Source organism: Onychostoma macrolepis, chromosome 24, assembly GCF_012432095.1.
Source record: "Onychostoma macrolepis isolate SWU-2019 chromosome 24, ASM1243209v1, whole genome shotgun sequence".
In the NCBI taxonomy this organism is placed as follows: Eukaryota; Metazoa; Chordata; class Actinopteri; order Cypriniformes; family Cyprinidae; genus Onychostoma; species Onychostoma macrolepis.
In genome coordinates, this window is record NC_081178.1 from 8,935,059 (window position 1) to 8,955,373 (window position 20,315).

The 20,315-nt window shown below is 38.6% G+C and overlaps 1 protein-coding gene across 2 annotated transcripts; it reads right to left on the reverse strand.

Annotated features, from left to right (window-relative positions):
* Window positions 1-1,005: 1,005 nt before the first annotated feature.
* On the reverse strand, window positions 1,006-19,025 carry larp4b (La ribonucleoprotein 4B). 2 transcript variants are annotated; one of them, XM_058765569.1, is made up of 17 exons: window positions 18,573-19,025; window positions 16,546-16,684; window positions 10,514-10,661; window positions 10,268-10,423; window positions 10,021-10,102; window positions 8,843-8,979; window positions 8,622-8,725; window positions 8,411-8,521; window positions 8,248-8,301; window positions 7,909-8,115; window positions 7,718-7,824; window positions 7,178-7,423; window positions 6,144-6,189; window positions 5,530-5,712; window positions 5,018-5,154; window positions 4,280-4,379; window positions 1,006-3,280 (listed from the first exon to the last, which is right to left on the reverse strand). In XM_058765569.1, exons 2-17 carry the CDS (start codon window positions 16,630-16,632, stop codon window positions 3,017-3,019), a joined length of 2,169 nt encoding a protein of 722 aa, XP_058621552.1. In that variant the 5' UTR covers window positions 16,633-16,684; window positions 18,573-19,025; the 3' UTR covers window positions 1,006-3,016. The 2 variants fall into 2 exon arrangements, with proteins under 2 accessions (XP_058621552.1, XP_058621551.1); XM_058765568.1 differs by having other exon boundaries at window positions 6,144-6,192; window positions 18,573-19,024.
* Window positions 19,026-20,315: the final 1,290 nt, after the last annotated feature.

Sequence of the window (20,315 nt, forward strand, 5' to 3'; positions counted from 1 at the left end):
TTGAGCTCCAAATCAGCATATTAGAATGATTTCTGAAGGATCATGTGACACTAAAGAATGGAATAATGGCTGCTGAAAATTCGGCTTCATCATCACAGATTATTACAATTTAAATATATTCCAAAAAAACAGGTGTTTTGAGTTGTATTTTTTCATCTTTAAAATATTTCACATTTTTTAAACTTATTTTAAAGTTTATATTTAATATTTATTTCACTGTATTTCTGGTCAAATAAATGTGGCCTTAGTGAGCATAAGACTTCAAAATAAAAAGAATAAAATAAATATTATAAATAATATTTAAAAATCTTTCCAACCCCAAACTTTTGAACAGATATATATAAAAATAATGAAAATCTGGATTAAAAAAAAAAAAAATACAGCTTTAAGGAATATCTGGAATCTTGAAATACAGTTTTAAGGATTTAAAAAAAAAAAAACATTTTACAGTGTTATTGTATATATTGTATTTTGGTAGAGCATTATTTTTAGGTTACGAATCAGACAAATTTATAACATCAATCATGTGACTCTGCAAAAAAAAAAAAGGTCAGATGCTCTTGCTTCATTTGAAGCACAAGATGCTGGATAATATGATCAAGTTTTATACAAACTAGTGGAATTCATTAAGCTTGAGTGCTGTTTTAAAAAAAAAGCATAGAGGCGACAAACCAAACACTAAAAGATTCACGTGCATTTTCAGTATAATATTTTGCAATTCATCTCAAATTGTTTTGCTGATAAGATAACTTGTAATAGAACATTATCTATATACTGATAATTTTGCATTACTTTAGTCGGGAGTTCAGACTGATACTGAAATACACAATCAAAGACCTGGAGATCTTTTATTTTTGCATTGATAGGCCTACTGGTTCTGAAGCCTTAAACACAATGATCTCCATAAAGTATTGCTGTTTATATTATGCCACCTTGTGGTCATACTGGTGACCACAAGATTGTGCCAACATTGAGAATAAAAACCAAGCCTACTTAACAAACATACAATTTCTCATTAACATTTATTTATTATTTTTTTTCCATACATTTTCTCATAACCAATTTTAGGGTACCATTTTAACATTTTCCAATTATTTACATCTGTACAGAGAAAGCACACACATCCGAGTGTATACATGTACTACAGTTTAGACTACAAGCATTTACACAAAGGAGAACGAAACAAAACGATAATCCCATCTCAATCCCAAAAGTATTGTGCTACACAAATGTAGTGACGAAGGCTTCATGACGCCTCAACCACATCATCCTTTTTTCTACACTTTGGGAATTGAAAGAAAGAAAACTCAAAACAAAAAACCTCCAAACTGTCATCTAAAAAGTTAAGGCAGAGACATTTTTTTCAAGTTTAAATAAAATTCAAGTTTTCAAACACTGTTAATTTATGTGTGATGTTTATTTTTAATTTGTTTCTTTTTTTGAACATCTTAAAGGTTCATGTAATGAAACCTTCATTACTTACCCATGGTATGCTTCATTTATTGATGGAAAAATGATCAGTTGCATTCATAAAGTCAGAAAAAGAATCAACAAAAACTTCTTTTTTTTGATTAACCGAGGAAAAAAAAAAAAATACTCACAGGGAAAATACAAGAGAATATAAACAACATACGCCATGACGAACATCTCAAAGCATTCTGCACGTGTTCCACGCTGCAGGAAGACATCAAAACAAAAAAAAAAATGGACTGTCTCGCTCGGCCCAAGACGATTTCAAACTCCAATGAGAACCAATGAACTTAACTAATGAACAGCATGACCGAGAGTGACACTGAAACGCAAAGTCTGCATAAAGGAGAAACCCCACAAAACAGCGCTGGTCCATGTGTGCTGAAGGCTCAGATCTTTTTGCTCTTGATGTATACGTCACTATATAAAATGTACACAATCCCACTCGTATATTTGTGGTGATATGAAAGCGAATCGGTGAAGGTCATACGATAGACGTTGGTGCATGTCAGTGTCTTTCCCTTCGTTTCTATAGATAAAAGCACCAAAGTAACCAGGTGACGAACCATAGCACCACACTGGGATAACAAACGGAGCGAAGAAGCAAATAATATAGCCATCTATCATTGAGATCACAGCAGACTAGGCACATGAACACTTCACCCTCACAACCTGAGGACTTTGCAGTGTGAAGATCTTCCAGAATCGAATGAAGAGGCATCAGAGCGGATTCTTCCCAATCTATTGGCGAGTAGGGAAAAACAGAAAAGAAATGATCCAGCAAACCAATGTGTGCCATTAAAAGGTTAAAAAGAAAAGAAGAAAACGTAAAAGAAAGCATGCACACAAGAACAGGTATACATACACCTGCTACAATATCACATCAGTACAATTTGATAGAGGATTAGCATGTAAAAAAATAATTCAGAGCTCAAAAAACAAACAAAAACAAAAAAAGTCACTCCAGTGCTGGAACATCCAAACATAAAAACGGAACAAAACAGATTTACACGAAAGTCTCACTCATGCAGTTGTAATGGCTGGAGCCGTCGAGATTCGGAATCGCGTCGGCTCCAAGACACTCAAAGTTAGCAAAATTATATACATATCAGTTTAAAAAAGGAAAGAAAACACACAAAAATAAAGTGTTTCAGGATCAGCACTATCCAAAAATCAGTATTTCCTCCCAACAGCACTACTTGAAGCTTTAACCCCAAAATAAAGGTGAGCTCTGACAAATGTTTTTAAATAGTTAATCTCCAACTGATGCTGGTTCATTAATCCCATTTTCCTTGGAAAACAACAAAAGATTTTGTAATCGAAAAACAAAACGACAGAAAGGACAACAAAAATATTCAGAGAACCCTTATGCACAAGTGCTTTTGTCTGTAGGCCCTGATTCCAGTGACAAGCTGTCTGTCTGTGTGTGTGCTCACAGAGACCGTGAGATAAGAGGGACTTTTTTTTCTTTTTTTTTTTTTTTTTTTTTGAGCAGCCCTGACAAAGTTTTCATTCCCGTTCGGTCCTGGAAGAAAAGCCGAGGCCCTCAGGATTGGTGGAAGGAAGCTGTCGTGCCGCCGCTCGCTCGTTCTCCGGTGCTCTGATGAGGTTTCACTGTCTCTCTGGGACAAGTCGTCGCTGCAGATTTGGCAGGTGCGGGCACTGATTCTCTGCATTTGCGTTCTGCCGAGTCAGAAGTCTTGATGTCTTCAGCGGTGGAGCTGAGAGGCCGGGGATCTGCTGATGGCTGCTGTGTTGGTGCCTCCCTTATCCTCTGACAGATCTCTGCGTAGCTTGGCTTCCTGGGCTCCTGGTCAAACACAATAAATGAATCAAATCAAAAATCAATTAATTTAGGTTATCGATTACACATTATTGCATTGTGAAATGTAAATCAATGTCATTCTTTGTAACCAAAATGCAGCATAACAAGAGGCTTTAAACCATCTGCGTACATTAAAGAACATGAACAGGATCTTTTATCTAGAAGTCTCTTGTGCTCAGCAAGGCTGCATTTATTTAATTTAAAAAAGAAAAAGCAGTAATATTTTAAAATATAATTTATTCCTGTGATGGCAAAGCTGAATATTCAGCCATTACTCCAGTCCTCATTGTTTCTCATAATACACTGATTTTATGCTCAAGAAAAATGTATTATCATCATCAATATTGTTGTACTCAAAACAGTTGTGCTGCTTAATATTTTTGTGGAAACTGTGATACATTTTCCAGACCTTCTGATGAATAGAAATTTCAAAAATAAATATATATATTTATGAATGTTTTACTGTCACTTTTGATCAATTTAATGCGTCTTGACTGAACAAAAATATTCACTTTTCAAAAAACAAATAACAATATTACTGACCCCAGACTTTTGAACTTTAATATACATCTGCTGTTAAAGAGTTTGAGCCAATTACAAAGTGCTAAAGGAGCTGAGGCAATAGAGCACAACAGTTCCATATGATATGTTTCTGTACAACAAACAAAGCAGGTGAGGTTTTTCCAACGTTAAACTGCTGAATACCTGGTTTAAAATAAATAAATAAATAATACACTAGCCACAATCACAGCTTGTTTTTACCATAGAAATTTAAATCATGGTAAATCAGCTCAGCAGTGTCCACCAATTGTACCACTTGGTCTCCTAACACTCAACTACATACATACATATATATATATATATAAAAACTGAATATTCTGCTAAAAAATTAAAATATACTGTAATTGTGTTTTACACCATTCTTGATTCAATAAATTACTAAAAGGTTTGATTCCACATGGTGAGGCTAACTGGACAACTTACCGATATTGGATTGCTCAGTGGTGCGGTTTTAGCAGCGGGTGTCTCTGAGCATTTCTCTGCAGGTGTCTGCGTCTCTTTAGGTTTTTCTACAGTTGTCAGGCTGTAAAATACAACAAAAATAAGCAATCCACATATAACAAATGTTCCATTTTCTACAGTTTTCCAGCATTTCATATTTCCCCCAGAAGTACACTTATAATATTATTCAAAGTTATTTAAGTAATTTTACATGATTTTTTTTCTACTGTACCTTTAAGACTTTATGTAAATGTTATTTATGATTAGCTGTCCTCATTCTACGTGAAAGTAAACACTACCTCTGCCAAATTGCTGAATGTGTGTTGACAAGTAAAATTGGGTGTTTTATCTCAATGAAACCTTGAAATGCCTTTCAAAGTGCTGCAAGCTATTTATTTTGGAATGCCACAAATGAAAATATCCCCACAACCTAACAGAATCCTGAGAAATCACACCTGTCACTGCGACAGCTGTGAAATTACTTCAGAAGAAAAATAAATAAAAATAGTAAGGAGGCCTTTCTCATGCTTTAAGCCTGTAACATCCACATAAGCCAGTGAATTATTTAGAGTTTTCTGACAGTTCACTATTTGATAGAACATATGGTTGTGAAATGCCATAAAAGTTAGTTAACCTCTGAAATCACTTCCAACACCTTTAAGTGAAAACAGATATGTCACATGTATTGATTAGTTTATACATATTGATTAGAAAACCCACTTTGTAACGGCTGGAGAGGGTGAGTGTTGGTGGTCCACTGGGGTCTGAGCAGCAGGAGCAGGAGCGGGAGCAGCCTGCACAGATTCTTTGGGGGTCCCTGAGATCACACGGCTGGTGACCACATCCTTATTTAGAGGCTGTGGAGAGACAAAGGGGCCTCTGTGAAACTCCTACGGCAAGGACAGCGTGAACAAACATAACAGCTGGACAGCAGGAACTCACACACACACACGCACACACACACACACACACACACACACACTTACTCACTCTACAACACTCAAAACACCCAAGGACTTATGACTGACAGCAAGGTCTGCTGTGAACATGGCATTCCATGCACAGTGCAAGTTAATATTTAAAAACCAAGAGCATTTGGTAAATTCTCTAGAAATCGAAAAATATAAGCCTGAAACGGTTTTCCTCTTCCTTTTTTAAAAGTCAAAAAGACAGTTTAATGCTGCAGCACTCAACCGCAAAAGACGCTTGTGAAAGACTGAATGAAGGTCAACCTTGTCTTTTACTGCTCCGGTGACAATGTCAGACAGTCGGCTGTCAAGGCTGTTTTCAGTTTTTACTTCAGGCTTTAGGTTTCCAGCGGCTCCAGGCAGAGGAGGGAAGCTGGACAGACCCAGCTCAAAGCTGGGGGACGGAGTGCGCTCCTGAACAGGAGGGGGCGACTGTGTTGCTGCTCTCTGTTAAACACACAGGTTGAGAAATAGAGTTGAAATGTGTAAAACAAATTGAACCTAACTGACTAACTTTCGGCTATTCCTCAGTATGCTACATTATTACACAGCAGCACTACAGAAAAACTATTCTGATTGGTCAATCGCAACATACGCGGGCAACTGATGTTTTTCTTTTATACATGGATGTGCTAGTTGTGTGTCTTTCGTTTAACTCTGGGTTCTTTTTGCTGTCATAAAGTAACTCAAATCAATATTTCATGTGCATTTATTTGTTTACTTGGTTGTGCAATAAGCAAGATAATGTACAATCAGCCCTTCAGGCTTGACTGTATATTATATTTTACTTGAAGTACATAGTTTCTCCTATCATAAAAGTAAAACTAAACAAAACACTTAACTATGCAGTGTTAACTGAAACAAAGCAAAAGACATACTGGAAACTTGTTGTCATCTCTTCTTTTCCTGTATCCATAGCCGCCCCTTCTTCAAAAGAAACAAAAAAACAATCAAACAAACAATATGGGAAAAAAAAAAAAAAAAAAAAGTTACCACCATTTCTTAAAGGTCCCATAAAATCAAAATTAATGTTTTTTGGATGTTAGTATCAATATGTTAGACTTAAGGTTATCTGTATGCCAGTGTGCTCCAAAACAGTGAAAAAATTCGCATTTAGAAGATATAAGCATTCAAAGCTTGCAGTTCGTCACTTCCGCCAAAAAGGCTCAACGATTTTTCTGACGTCACATCGTACTTCATCTACTCAAACTTTCTGTCCAATCAAATGCTCTCTAGAATTCGAAGCGCCCGCCCCTTACACTATAATAGACGCTGAAGCCGCGGCTGAAATAGGTCACTTGTTCACAGAATTAGTATTTTCTGTACGGTGAATGACACGTAGTGCACTATATAGGGGACAGGGAACGACTCAGACAGTGTAAATGCGCTTTCCATTGAGGAAAAAAAAAAAAGTAGTCTGGTTGCGCGTTGTGTCTCGCTAACCACCGCACCGCACACACACTCTGCGCCGGTCCAGAGACACGACAGCACGGAGCGGATCACATGCACGAGTCGGTGCAGACCACAAAACTTATCAGACCTATTTGAATTCTACACAGAATGCTTTATTTTATAGCAATATTGATGAGATTGTGGCTGTCATACCCTGTCAAATGCGGCTTTACGAAGCTGCTCAACGGCTCTGAACGGCTTTAGCCCAAGCTGTGATATAAACGAACGCTATTGGCCATTTTAAAAAGGGGCGGGGCTGCTTGATATGTCCCGGCCTGTCTTCCTGTTTCAGTGAAAATGACGTCAACACATAGAATAACACTGCGTGTTTCAAAGCATTTCAGGGGACCTTTAAGGAAACTACAAGCAATTACAAGCTTTTTTCCCCCCCAGTTTGGATATGGCACTAGAACAATATGCATGAAATTAATAAACAGCTGGTGCAAATGTGCAGCATTACCTTCCACGGCCTGCGTTCAGAGAGTAATCGGCTCCGTTCACTTCCATTCGTCCACTTCCAACCTGGTCCCGGCGCGGATAGCCCGGACCGCTGGGTAGTCGAGGTCGGCTACCCAGGTGATGAGCCTGTGGAGGACGCGTCCCATTGGGAACTCTCTCCGAAGGGAAAGTAGAGAAAGCAGCAGGGTTTTCCAGCAGAGTGGTTCCACGTTCTGTTGCGAGTCGAATGTGTGTTTTGTTGTGGTTCCTGTTTGAATGAAAGAATGGTTACACAGCTGTTTTCTATTTTAATCTATTTTGAAAAGTAATTTATTCCTGTGATGCAAAGCTGAATCTTCAGCATCATTATTCCAGTCTTCAGTACCACATGATCCTTCAGAAATTATTTTAATATGCTGATTTTATGCTCAAGAAACATTTCTTAGTATTATCAATTTTGAAAATTGTCAACTTCTCTTCTTAAATTCTCTTGTTAATTTCTTTCTCTCTTTAAACCGGTAGTGTAAATGTATAATAGATGTTTTTACTGTAACAAAAGTACCTGTTTCGAGGTGCATATGGTCGCATAGTTAGTGGCGATGTTGCTGATTTAAATGTCGGAGAACCAGCAAAGCCATTAATGAACGCAGGGCTGGGAAATGGAGTAACCTGTTGGTGGACAACACCTGATTAGTACCTCCCCAGACGCCACTAAGATATTCCTCAAAGCCAAACAGAACACATGGCACTTACCAGAGCCGGGTCCAGGTAGCTCTGTGTAGCTGACCAGCCCTGAGGCGTCACCAGTCTGTAAAGAGGAAACTGTTGCTGTGCTCCATACACAGGTGGGATGTAGTAAGGTGTGTAGCGCTGCTGGACATTTGAGGACACATCCACTGGCCGATACCCATTCTTTGGCACAAAGGTATTGACAGCAATGGCCTTGGCCTTTATTCTAGCCTAGAATACATTCATAGATGGACAAAAAAAAAAAAGCTTTATTCAAAAGTGCGACAAAGGAGAAATCTTGAGTCACTAAAAACAGCACAAGATATCTTTCGGTAATGTCACATATGCTGCATTGCACTATACCTTTATCGGCTTCCCTTGAAAAGTTTTCACCTCTTCTCTGAGATACTGATATGCCTGAAAGAGTGATGTATGCCAACATTTAGCAACAGGAAGAGAGCTTATTAAAAATCCTGAGGCAGTAATCTGAGATGATCAAATCAGGGGCAATAAAGGAGACACTTACCAGCTGAGCATCTGCCTCAGATTCAAAGGTGATGAACCAGTTGTCATTGTAGGCAAACTCACAATTGATGAATTTGGGCAAGTTATCGCTCTTAAAGAGCGCTTCAACTTCCTGTAAAAAAAAAAAGAAAGAAAGCCAAATGTCATATAGCACAAACATAAGGTCAGAACATTAAATATGTTATCGAATAAGAGTGTTGCACGATGCGTACCTCCAGAGGAGTGGCCTCGGGAACCTCTCTGAGAATTACAATGCAGCGGTTCTGATTGGGCCGCACTTTCTCTCCACATTTGTCCACTTGGACGAGAGGCAGCGCTGGTGAGTCAAAAATGCATCATTAAATGTCAGACCCACCTGCTATGTGTAACCAAACTAAAACAAAAAGCCACACTGTGACCCATAAAAGAGCAAAGGTGATGATTTTAGACTCACTTTTTAAGATGTCTGCAATGAGATCCACATCAGTGGTGAGTTTCTTGATTTGATCAAGGTTTGCCAAAGTCACTATTGGCACATACTGGTCACTGTCCATTTGCGAGATGAGGTACATGTCGTTGGCTAGATTCTCCCTGAAAAAGAGTCAGGTCACCATCAATCCTACATTGACTCATCCTCAAGCTTTTAAGAACATTCACTACAGTTCAAAAGTTTGGGGTCAGTATGATTTTTAATTAGTTAAATAGTTTTAAATTAATTCTTTTTTTCAGCAAGGCGGCACTAAATTGATCAAAAGTGTAGTGTACATTAGAGGTCTGCACGAGCTTTAAACTGAAGCCCGAACCCGGCCCGTACCCAAGATCGTCTGACCCGACCCGAGTTCAATTTAGAGCCCGAACTCTTTTTTTTTTTTCCGTCAGTTAAGGCTCGTTAGCATTCGGTCGGCTTTAAATCAGACACAGAGATGTAGTGCGGTAAGATCGCGTATATTTGAATTAATTAATAATTTCTTTGAATTAGCGAGTGAGAGACAGAGGGATGAAAGTTGCGTGTGTGAACCTGCGTCTGCACGTCTCTCTACAAGCAATGAGGCTGTTACTTCAAAAAACAGCGATTTAATCCCCTCATTGTAGAGAAATAACATTGCGAGTCAGTAGCCTATGATAGGCTGTCTATAGAAGCTATTTTACTAATAAAAGTTTCCATGCTGTGTGTTTGCTGCGCGATCTCGATCTGTGTGCAATAATGTTTGTGCGTCTATGAAAGCAGCGTAGCCAACTGCATATAATTTTAGTTTAGCTACAAACCCGAGCCCGAAGCTATTCATTAGACATTAACCCGAACCTGACCCGAGCCCGACAGGTCCCGAAATACTTTAGTAGACCAATAGTGTACATTCAAACCTACATTTTCCATAAAACTGAGATTCTTGTAAGCATATCCCACATCCTCAAATGCTGAATGCTCTTAGTTAACATTTGCATAAGTGTAACATCTCAATGAGATATTAACACAGAACAGTATGAAATTCGCCGTTCTTGATTTAAGGTACCGTGTCAAGATACGTTATGTTTAAAAAAAGCTGTGAACTTCGGGCAAGTGCACCCAACAGGACCAGTTACAAATCAATAAGCTGACTCAGTGTGATCAGTTGTGAAGATGCTAATAATTACCTAGAGAGGCAGAACTCCAGTGTTGCCTTCAACTGTTCCCGAAGGTCTTCAAGCTGTCTGGAGGAATCTGAATCATCCACCCCTGCACAAAAGAATAAATCAAATGATCAATTATTTAACAATGCTTTAGTTATTAATCCTTAATGATTTATTGTGCCGACTTGTGTCATAGTAAACCTGCATAACTGTAAACAACTGTAATAAGAGTAGGCTGACAACAATGAACAAAAGAGCAAAAGGATATTACCTTTCATACTGATGTTCTGGTTTGACACTATGCCCTTCTCACTGGCTGAGCTTCCCATGTACACTGATTCTGGCTGTGCTGCAAAGGGCAGCTCTACAGATGTAGATACCTGCTGTTCCTCATTCCAGTTCCCTTTGTCTTCACTGTTGTTATAACCTATGGACAAAAACAAATCAGAACCTCTTTAGACTGATAAGGACGGTATACACCAATTTAACTGAAGCACGATCATTTTTGGAGGTGTACCTCCTGAGATGCAGTTTGATGGGTCATCGGCCGCTTCTACCCATGACTGCTGAGAATCTGGGCAGGTTGGAGCAGAGGCCTCCGGTTTAGGCATGTAATTGGCCCATGCCTTCGCATTGGGATTGAGGTCTGAGATCTTGGAGGATTCCTTTAAAAACCAAAAAAACATGGGTTATCAGTTGGGTGCATGATTATGAATCAAAAGCATGTTCAGCTATGGGCTGAATCAATGCCTTTACAGGTCACGCCACTAAATCATGGTCAGTGGTCATTTAATGGGGTTTTATTGCATTACATAAATCTGCAAGCAAATGATGCTAGAGTTTGTTTTTTTAGAATGGACTAAAACTAATGATTTTTCACGATGGCAACCTCACTTACTAATAAAAAAATTAGGGCTGCAACAACGAATCGATTAAATCGATAAAAATCGATTACTAAAAGCGTTGGCAACGAATTTCATAATCGATTCGTTGTGTCGCGCGACGCGGAGACGTTTGATTATTAAAAAAAAAAAAAAAAACTTTAGTTGAGCGCGGAGCGGAGTGAACACACTCGGTCTCTCTCGCGCACGGATGGTAGCAGAGTTTGGCGCCTCATAAATAAAAAAAAAAAAAAAAAAAAGAGCGGAGGTAGAGGAAAGATACATGGCGGAGGCAGAGAAATCCGTGCGACCCAAGTCATCCAAGGTGTGGGAGCAGGGGCGGCGTTTGCGTATGGCAGAGTATGGCAGTTGCCATACCCTAGCCCAGTCAGGTGCTGTGAAAAATTATCCAAACTTGAGTCGCTTATAATTCGTTTTATTATTTTAAATCAGAGAGTTTTAAAAATAGTAAACCAATGATAAGCATTAAAATAACTTGTCAGTAAACGCCATTGGATCATCGAGCTCTCAGCGAGACCTCGTAACTTCACCCCGCCTCCGTTCAGATTGACGCGCGCACAGCCTGGAGAAGATGAGATCTCTGCTTTTTCGCAATGCAAGGGTGAATAAATAATTGGTGTTTGAATAGTACAGCGTTTTCTTTACTCAAACACTATGTCAGTAAAGGATAATGTTTTTGTGTGTTTGAAGAGTGGAGAAGAATTAGTTATTTGCTGTCTATATACGTTTTAAATATCCTGTGCATTATGTGCATAAGCGCTTAATTTGAGATTTTGGCCAAGTGTATTAAACGACAAGAAAAAACTAAGCGCCCATATAGCTACAATCAAAGTTATATAACCTGTAAAAGTTGATGAAAGCATAATGCACTTGCTGCTTCAGATAACAGTTACAGCCGTTCTAATGACAAACAAAACACTCCATCTCCGTCATTCTCTGGTCAAAAACATTATTAACTCCATTGAGCTTGATTTTCATATAATGTTAAGTGCAAGTGTCTGATACAATACCAACGCTAACGACGCAGTGTTGTTAAATTATTTAATTTTTGCACTCCCAAAAAGTCTATATATTTGGCAGATGTAAAGCATACATGTGTATGTTTTTGTGTTAGTCCATTTTATTTTATTTTATTATTATTATAACAGCTCAGGGATGTTCAAGGAGCAACATGTTTGTGCACTTTCTAAAGATTTTAGTTCTGTTTTTGAATAAAGGGTTGGAAATGAATGCTTTTCTTTTTTTAATCCGATTCACCGATTAATCGAAAAAATAATCGACAGATTAATCGATTATTAAAATAATCGTTAGTTGCAGCCCTAAAAAATATATATATATATATATATATATATATATATATTTTTAGTATGTATATATATATAAAAAATTATTTTATTAGTATATATATATATATATATATATATATATATATATATATATATTTATTTTTATTTTATTTTTTTATATGTCATTTGGTTTGCTATTTTTGTTACCTAATGCAATGACATTCATACACTTTTAACTGTGCCTAAAGTGTCCAGATAATTTTAAGGGCTACTGTATAACCAAGCTTAAAGCTGGTTAAAGAGTACTCACAAGTTCACTATAAGCATTCTGCCAGTCCCATACACAAGATCCTTCGGTGGCTAACAGGTTATAAGGATAGGGTGCTATGAAACCCATAGAGGTCTGGAAATCCTCTAGAACAACAGAGTCAGATTCGGCATCCCGTTCAACATTTTGCATTGCAAGGCTTTCCTCAGAGACAGCGTTGTTCCATGCCGACACCAACGCACATGCTTCTATTTGGTTATCAGAGAACAGGACATGTGGTTCTTTGGCCCACGCTGGAAGGCAGTGACTAGAGTCCACCTCATCGCTCAACTCTGATTTCCCAAGAAGGTCTGACACCATATTCAGCATGCCTTGCTCTCCCTCCATTTCATCCAAGTCCTGAGGGTTTTCCACCTGCACAGGAACCTTCAATTGATCTTTATTGAGAAAATATATCTCATAAGATGGCAAGGTGGCATAAACGTCAAGCTGGTCAGGCTCTACTGGTAACGGAATTGCTGTATTTACATAAGTAGCTTTATCACTCATATCATCAACAATGACTTTCAAATCAGACTGATCAAAGTCAAGAACTCCAAGACTGCTTGTTAGAAGTTGGGAAACATGAGGCATGGTAGTTGTCGAGCTCTCAACGGATGCATAATCACTACCATAACCTTGTACGGCACATGGCTGCGCATCTCCAGTTTCAAGTGATTGTCTTGCAGTACTCACGAGAGGAATGCCGCAGTCAACAACATCTCCTCTGATTTCCCCCATGTCATGAAGGTCGCCATGCTCCTGAATGGATGTAACTGAAGATCTCTGAGTGTCACTGGCTGGATGCTCTGCAGAAGAGTCCAGATACTGGCAAGTGCTTTCCCTTGTGCAGTTTATTGATAATGAAGAGCAATCAAATGTCTCCAAAACTTCAGGTTGGTATAGTGGTTGCGAAAGTGTTTGTACATCACTGCTAGCAGAACAAACAGATTTCAAACAATCATTGTTGTTATTCCCATCATTTAGGCAATTAAGCAGCTCTAAAGTCGGTAAGAGTCCCTGCGGTTCAAGTTCTGACATTTCGGTTTCACCATCATCTGCACACAAACAAATCTCAGCCGATACCTTCTGTTCATCCTCACTGAAGCTTTTGCTGGCAATATGCGTCTTCTCATCATGCTGTAAACAAGTCTCTCCCATTTCATTGTCCACGACTTGCTCTTGAGCTGCTGCCGGCAGTTCGCTTCCCAATCCCACCGGTATTAAATAACTCACTGCAACGCTTTCTGGATGTCCTTTATTACAGACATCATTGTGTGATGTGTTTACAAACCAGGTGGCATTGCTCTGGAAGATATATTCCTCAATAGGACAATCAGAACTGGGTACAGGTACAGAGTTTGTGTGAACGTCATCAGAAACAGAAGAACTCGAAGAACTTACACTGTGATGATCAGCTTCTTCAGATTTACCAGTGACTTCCATCAGATGCTCAAAGTTCACAAAAGCATTTGTAGGAAGCTGAGATGGACTTGTGTCACATGGTTCAGCATTTGCAAAATTTGCATTTGGTTCTACATTCTGTTCCCCGTTTGGACTGTCACAAGATTCTGACACAATCTTTGTCTGGTCAGTGGGAAAAACACTGCAAGAGTAAACGTGTGTTCTCAAAGTCATGTCCAACTTGTCGTCTTTTGCATTACAAGTGAAATCTAAACTAATATCTTCTGCATGAGATGGACTGGTCAAACTCTGAAATACACCAGCAACCTTGACCATGTCAGATTCATTTGTCTGCCCTTCACTTTGCAATTTACTGCACTGGCAAGGATTCAGAACGACCTCCTCCTGTGTTGCTTTTTGCCTTGGTTCAACTTCAACTCTACAACAGGATGGTGATTTTGACAGGTTGTCTTCTTTATCAGAAGTCAGTGGTGTTTCAGAGCAAAACTTTAAATTTTCCATGTCTTCAGAGGCATCTTTACAAGAAAACCCTTGGTTCTCTGTCTCAACTAACTTCTCTGATGCAGATGTGCTGACAGCTGAGAAAGCTTGAGGCATTTTTTTGAGAACTTTCTCAGTCGGGGTTTTCTTGGAAACACATTGATCTGATTCCACAATAGCTACGTTAATGTTTGGAGATCTATCTTCTGCGCTTCTAAGAGAAGAAATGAAGGAATCGACATTATCTGACACAACTGGTTTCGTCTCCACGTTTAGGTTCATTGATTCTCTATTATCATCATTTCTGCATTGATTTTCCAGTTCCAATTTATCCGGAGGACCATTTAGATCTTGCTTAGGGGGTCTCAACATAGAGTCATCAAAAACAGTGTTATGCATGTTGAGCTCAGAACCACTCTCCAGATCTGTGGCCTTGTAGCCAGAGCTACTATAAAGATCATGGTTGTTAAGTAGGTCAGCAGGTTCCCCCTGTGGCAATGCGGTAGCTGTACTTGACTTCAACACAGACATCTGTCCATTTTGCGCCAGCAGATCTGGGGAGCGTTGATCAATGGCGTCTTCTACAGCAGTACAGGGAGAAAGTGTGTTCTCTGTATCCGTACAAATAGTGGAAAAGTCATTTTCAGATAAAGGCATTTCATTTTCTGGAGCAGGAAATGGTTTTAGAAGATCTGGGAGGGCATGTTCTTCATTTTGAAGTGCTAAATTTACAGGTAGACTTGTCGAAGACCCTGTCTCTGAGGGACCTTTTTCTGTTTGTTGTGTTGCTGTAATTTCATGTGAAGGCTCTGAACCCGATATTGTGCGGTCTTTCGGGAGTAATGAATTATCAAACAAAGCCTTTTCAGAGACAGCTGGAGCACTTGCGTACCTGACTGCGTCAGCTTCTGTCACAGGCTGGTGCCCACACTCGCTCCCAAGATCCTCTAAATCAATCAAGCAGATGCTGTAGAAACTCTGTTCTTTTTTAAAGCCACGGTCAGTGATCAACAGTCCAGAATATCCCTCTTCTGAGTCATCCAGATTTATGGAGCTCCTAGTGTATTTATTGAATGGAGGGGTGGCATGCTTTGGAGTGAACACAGGTTTTGATTGTACATCCCACAGTGTCTTAACTTGTTCCTCTTTTGCAATAACGGAGAAACCAGTGTGTTGATCCTTTAAAATACATGACAGATTAACGCCCAGGGTATTTCGTCCAAAGGTAATGTTCTCACTCTTGCCATCTCTAGTTAATTCTGTGGAATTCTGTTGACCGTCACGAAACCATTTTGCTCTCATTATGGCATTTTCAGCTATTCTCCGTTTCACAGAATCCAATGTTTCAGTTTCCTTAATTTGGCAATCGTCTCTACCGTCTCTCCCTATTTCACTGGCATTTCCTTTCTGGACCGTAGCCTCGTGGATAGGTGGATCGCCGACAGGTGGGTCCCAAAATGCCATTCCTTCCTGTACACTGCTACCACCCTCTTTAATGAGGTTGAGACCTGCTGACAAGTTTGTGGAGGAAGCATTACAACTGGTATCTAAAGCAGCGTTCACGTTCCCCTTTTCAGAAGGCTTCTCACCGGCCAGATCGGTGACAGACCAAGCGCAGTCTCTGATGTCTTTCGCTGTGGAGCTCTCAGGAATGGCTGCCTGAAGAAGACTTGTTCTCTCGCTGACCAGATTAGGGTTCAGTTCTTTGCTGAAACAACACCCCATATTTTAATTTGTGAAAGGACGTCTATGCAGACCGGTGAACAAAAACTAGCTCCTCTCACAAGCTCCTCGGAGAGGGAAAGAGAGACAGAGGCGCACGCTATGGCTGCTTACCCCCTCCCCAGACCCAAAATAGCACATTTAAAATTATACAGCTGACTCACATGGGCCCATCACTCAAATGCGAACTCTCTTCAATGATTGGTGCTTCAATGGACGCTGCACTTGCATTGTATGAATGGGATCAGCAACTTGGCAAGGTCTCAAAACACAAGGGTGGTTCACACAACCGCCTGTTAAGCCCTTTCACAACGCCCAAAGCTGGGCGGGGTGTCTTAGTCGTTTCTCTAGTAGGTTTTTATTCCCTAATCACAATTACTTAACATACTTCAAAAGACTAACAGGCGATATGTAGGTTATACTTTACCAAAAGGGGAATCTCTTTCTCCTTTGCTTCCTGTGACTGCTGCACCTGTGGCTCCACGATAGTTTTTCCTTCCTGGTCTGAAGTCATGAGCTGTCCAGGTTCTAGCTCCGAACGCAGAGCTCTCCAGACCACCAGGGAACTATGGATGATGACAGAGAAAACAACAGAGAAAAATCAATTACAAATCATTTACAAAATCAATTCTAATGACAACATATCCAAGGCATCAGAAGTAATGTGTTATAAGATTCAACAATATTCACAGCACAATATTCATTCAAATAACACCAATTACCAACCAATTATACTTACACTTCCAATATTGTTCAAACGTTTTGGGATTTTTAAAATAAATAACACTTTTATTCAGTATTTGACAGTAAAGCTGTAACAAAAAAAATCCATTTCAAATAAATGCAGAACTTTCTATTCAATATGAAAAAATGTATCACAATTTCCACGAAAACATTAAGCAGCACAACTGTTTTCAACTTTGATAATAATGCAAAATGTTTATTGAGAACCAAATCAGCATATTAAAATGATTTCTGAAGGATCATGTGACACTGAAGAAAGACTGGAGTAATGGCTTCTGAAAATTCAGCTTTGCTATCACAGAAATATAAACCCATTCATTCATATAATAACATTTCACAATGTTGAAGTTTTTACTGTATCAAATAAATACAGCCTTGGTACAGCATAAGAGATTATTTTTTTAAAACGCTTACAAATCTTAATGACCCCAAACTTCTGAACAGTATATATAAATGTATATTATTCACAACTGTTTATATTATAATATGTCATTTACAAAACATAAACAACTCCATTATCATTATCAAATCAAAAACATCCTGTTTTCTACTTACAGTTTTGACAATATGTACAAAATCTTAAACCTTCTCTTAACCCCCAAATCTGTACAGTAGAGCTGACCGGTCAATATAACTACTGGGGAAAGCATCTCTGAATGAGCTGACCTCATCAAAACCTACAAAGACTTAACATGCTGGAAAAGGAACTGTCTGTTACTGAAAACTGTTTGAAATACCAGATATCTCAAATTGATTACTGTCTTTAACAGACTGCAAGATTGCATTCATGAGAAACCCATTCTTTAAAACACAAGTTGTATAGTCATTTAAACAGAATCTGAGTAAAAAGCATCTATACTGTAATCAAAACAACTGTTATAAAATATTATATAGGCACATGTAAAAAAAAAAAAAAAATCAATGCATATACATCCAAAATAAGATCATTCTACCACATGCTTTAACAAAATATTTAATGCACTTTAAAATTGAATTAACTACGCATCTAGGGAAAGGTAATATAAGCATTTAACATTTACTTGATCGTGTTAACATTACAAAAAAAACATACATTTGATCTGTCAAATACGAATGCTGACTCAAGACAGTCCTTTCAAATGACACATGGTGGATGTTTACATTTATGACAGTACGTAAATATGACAGCACCGCAATGCATAACCACTTAAAATTACCAATATTTAAATGCTGTGTTATAAAACGACATGTAAAAACCACATGCAAACTAAATGATGATTGAAAATTACATAAATGTATTGGAGATGTCAAACCAACTCAATCCATATGTCAAAGCATATGAATGCTGCAGGCCACAAACAAACAGACAGCTGCTAGCTGAACCAGACAAACTATCCTCCTCTATAAAGTTAACTGCACACGAACATATCAAAACAAACTTTAAAATCCTTAAAATCTTCAACCAACAAACATAAAAATATCAAACATCCATCAAACCGCTTATTTAAACAGAAAAACAATAAGAGTGTCTGTGTTAGCCTACATGCTAAAGACTGGCAGATATTGAGAAGTAATACAGCTAGCCTGTGCAGTTAGCGCAAGCTGCTAACTTCAAATGGCGAATAAACACTTCAGGTATTCAATTTTTATCAAATTGCTGTCTAAAATTATACAGGGATGAAAAGCGTGAATATATATGCGCAATAATCGCGGGTATGAGTTTCCACTCACCTGTTTCTGCTCTCCGCGCACGGGAGACTGTTTGCGGCCCGAACGTCTGACTTCCACGGACAAAACTTAGAAAACAAATCCACAAATCCGCGCAGGAAACTTCCAAACCACCACAAAACCTTCAACAGCCCCTAAATACCACCAGCTCCTCGATATCAGGCCTGATAGTGAACTTTAAAGGTCTGTTTAGTGATGTTTAAGTGACTGGCTAACGTTTGTTGTCGAGATGGTAACGACACGAGAGTGAATGTGTGTTATTCTTCAAAACGGCTTAAGTCTCAGTGCGAAAAATGCGACTAATTATAACTGTACGTGCTAGTTAAACTGCGATTATGATAAGGAACGGAGCCACACGCCTCTTCCCTCCCCGTCTATTTGTGTCCGGAGTTGAGCTTCACTCTCTCGGCCAAACCGCACCACGAACTCCCGCCCAGAGCCGCTTTATTGACTAGCCCGCCCACTCTCCACTGCGGCCCTTTCAATAACTCAACGGCTGTATCTTCAATCCGCTTTTGGCTGCAGTTCAATGAACGCTGTCGATTGAGGGCGCTATAAGACAACGAATTGTGAGTGCTCTGACGTCCATAAAATTAAAAAGTTAAAAGCTTTTTGGTAGTTATGGTATTGAATGAAGACATAAGGTGCTTACATTTAAAGCAAGTGACTGCATTTTGTGTGAATATAAGCTTTTTATTTATTTTTAATAGCTACTTGTCCATGACCTCATCACAATAGACCCTTTTTTACACTGATGTAAATTATGGTGGTGCATAATAAATGTACATGTGTTTAAATGTATAAATGATTTTGGTAAAGGAGGCAGCAGTGGTAGCGCTACGTCTGATAAGGAATTTAGCCAATCAGGATCTTCACTGAGCAGCGTGTGACTCATATGAGCGTGAGTGGATGGTCTGGCTTGTGTTAAAAGATTCTGTGCTTCCGTTTCATCTGCAACATTTTTCGGTTGGTTGAGATAGACTACGGATACTAATAGCGGCCAAAAAGGATTTCTGATCTCATGTGAATGTGTTGTTGTTCTCAAATCTTCTTAGTGCAAGAATTAAAATGTGTAAGAAGAGTCATTCATAAAAATGACATATCATTTTACAACCTATCCACCATCCCATTAATGTCTGACTGACTGAACAAAGGTGTAATTGTGAGAGATGAGAGGTAACCAGGAAAAAGAGAAAAGCTTTTAAATATGTCATAGAACATTTCCATAGGCTATTTCGTAATATTCTATTCTAGGCTTATCTATGTTTAGCATGGGTTTAGTGGCTCTACACAAACCATAAAGACCTGTAAGCCATCAGATACAGATATATATGTGTGCAGTTTGAGGGCCAAAATGTTCCCAAATGCAAGAAATACATGTTTATTCTGTGCCCTCAATAAGGAAAACAGACCCTTTTTCGGGCATGACCAATCAGTTGAAAAACACTAAATATAAAAGTCATAAAAATATCATTTTGTGCATAAATGTACTGTTTGCTATTGGTCTCTTGCATTATCGACACACTATTTTCCCGTTTAACACTGCTGTAAAGCTGCTTTGAGAATTTGTATTGTATAAAGTGCTATATAAATAAAGGTGACTTGACTTGAAAGGTGACATAATACATGAACTTAAAAATATCTAATATTCCTAAAACAGTCACAATTTTATACAATCTATTTAGACTGATCTATGTAGGCAATCTATTTTTAATACAATTACAATTTGCATTAATAATTTGTATT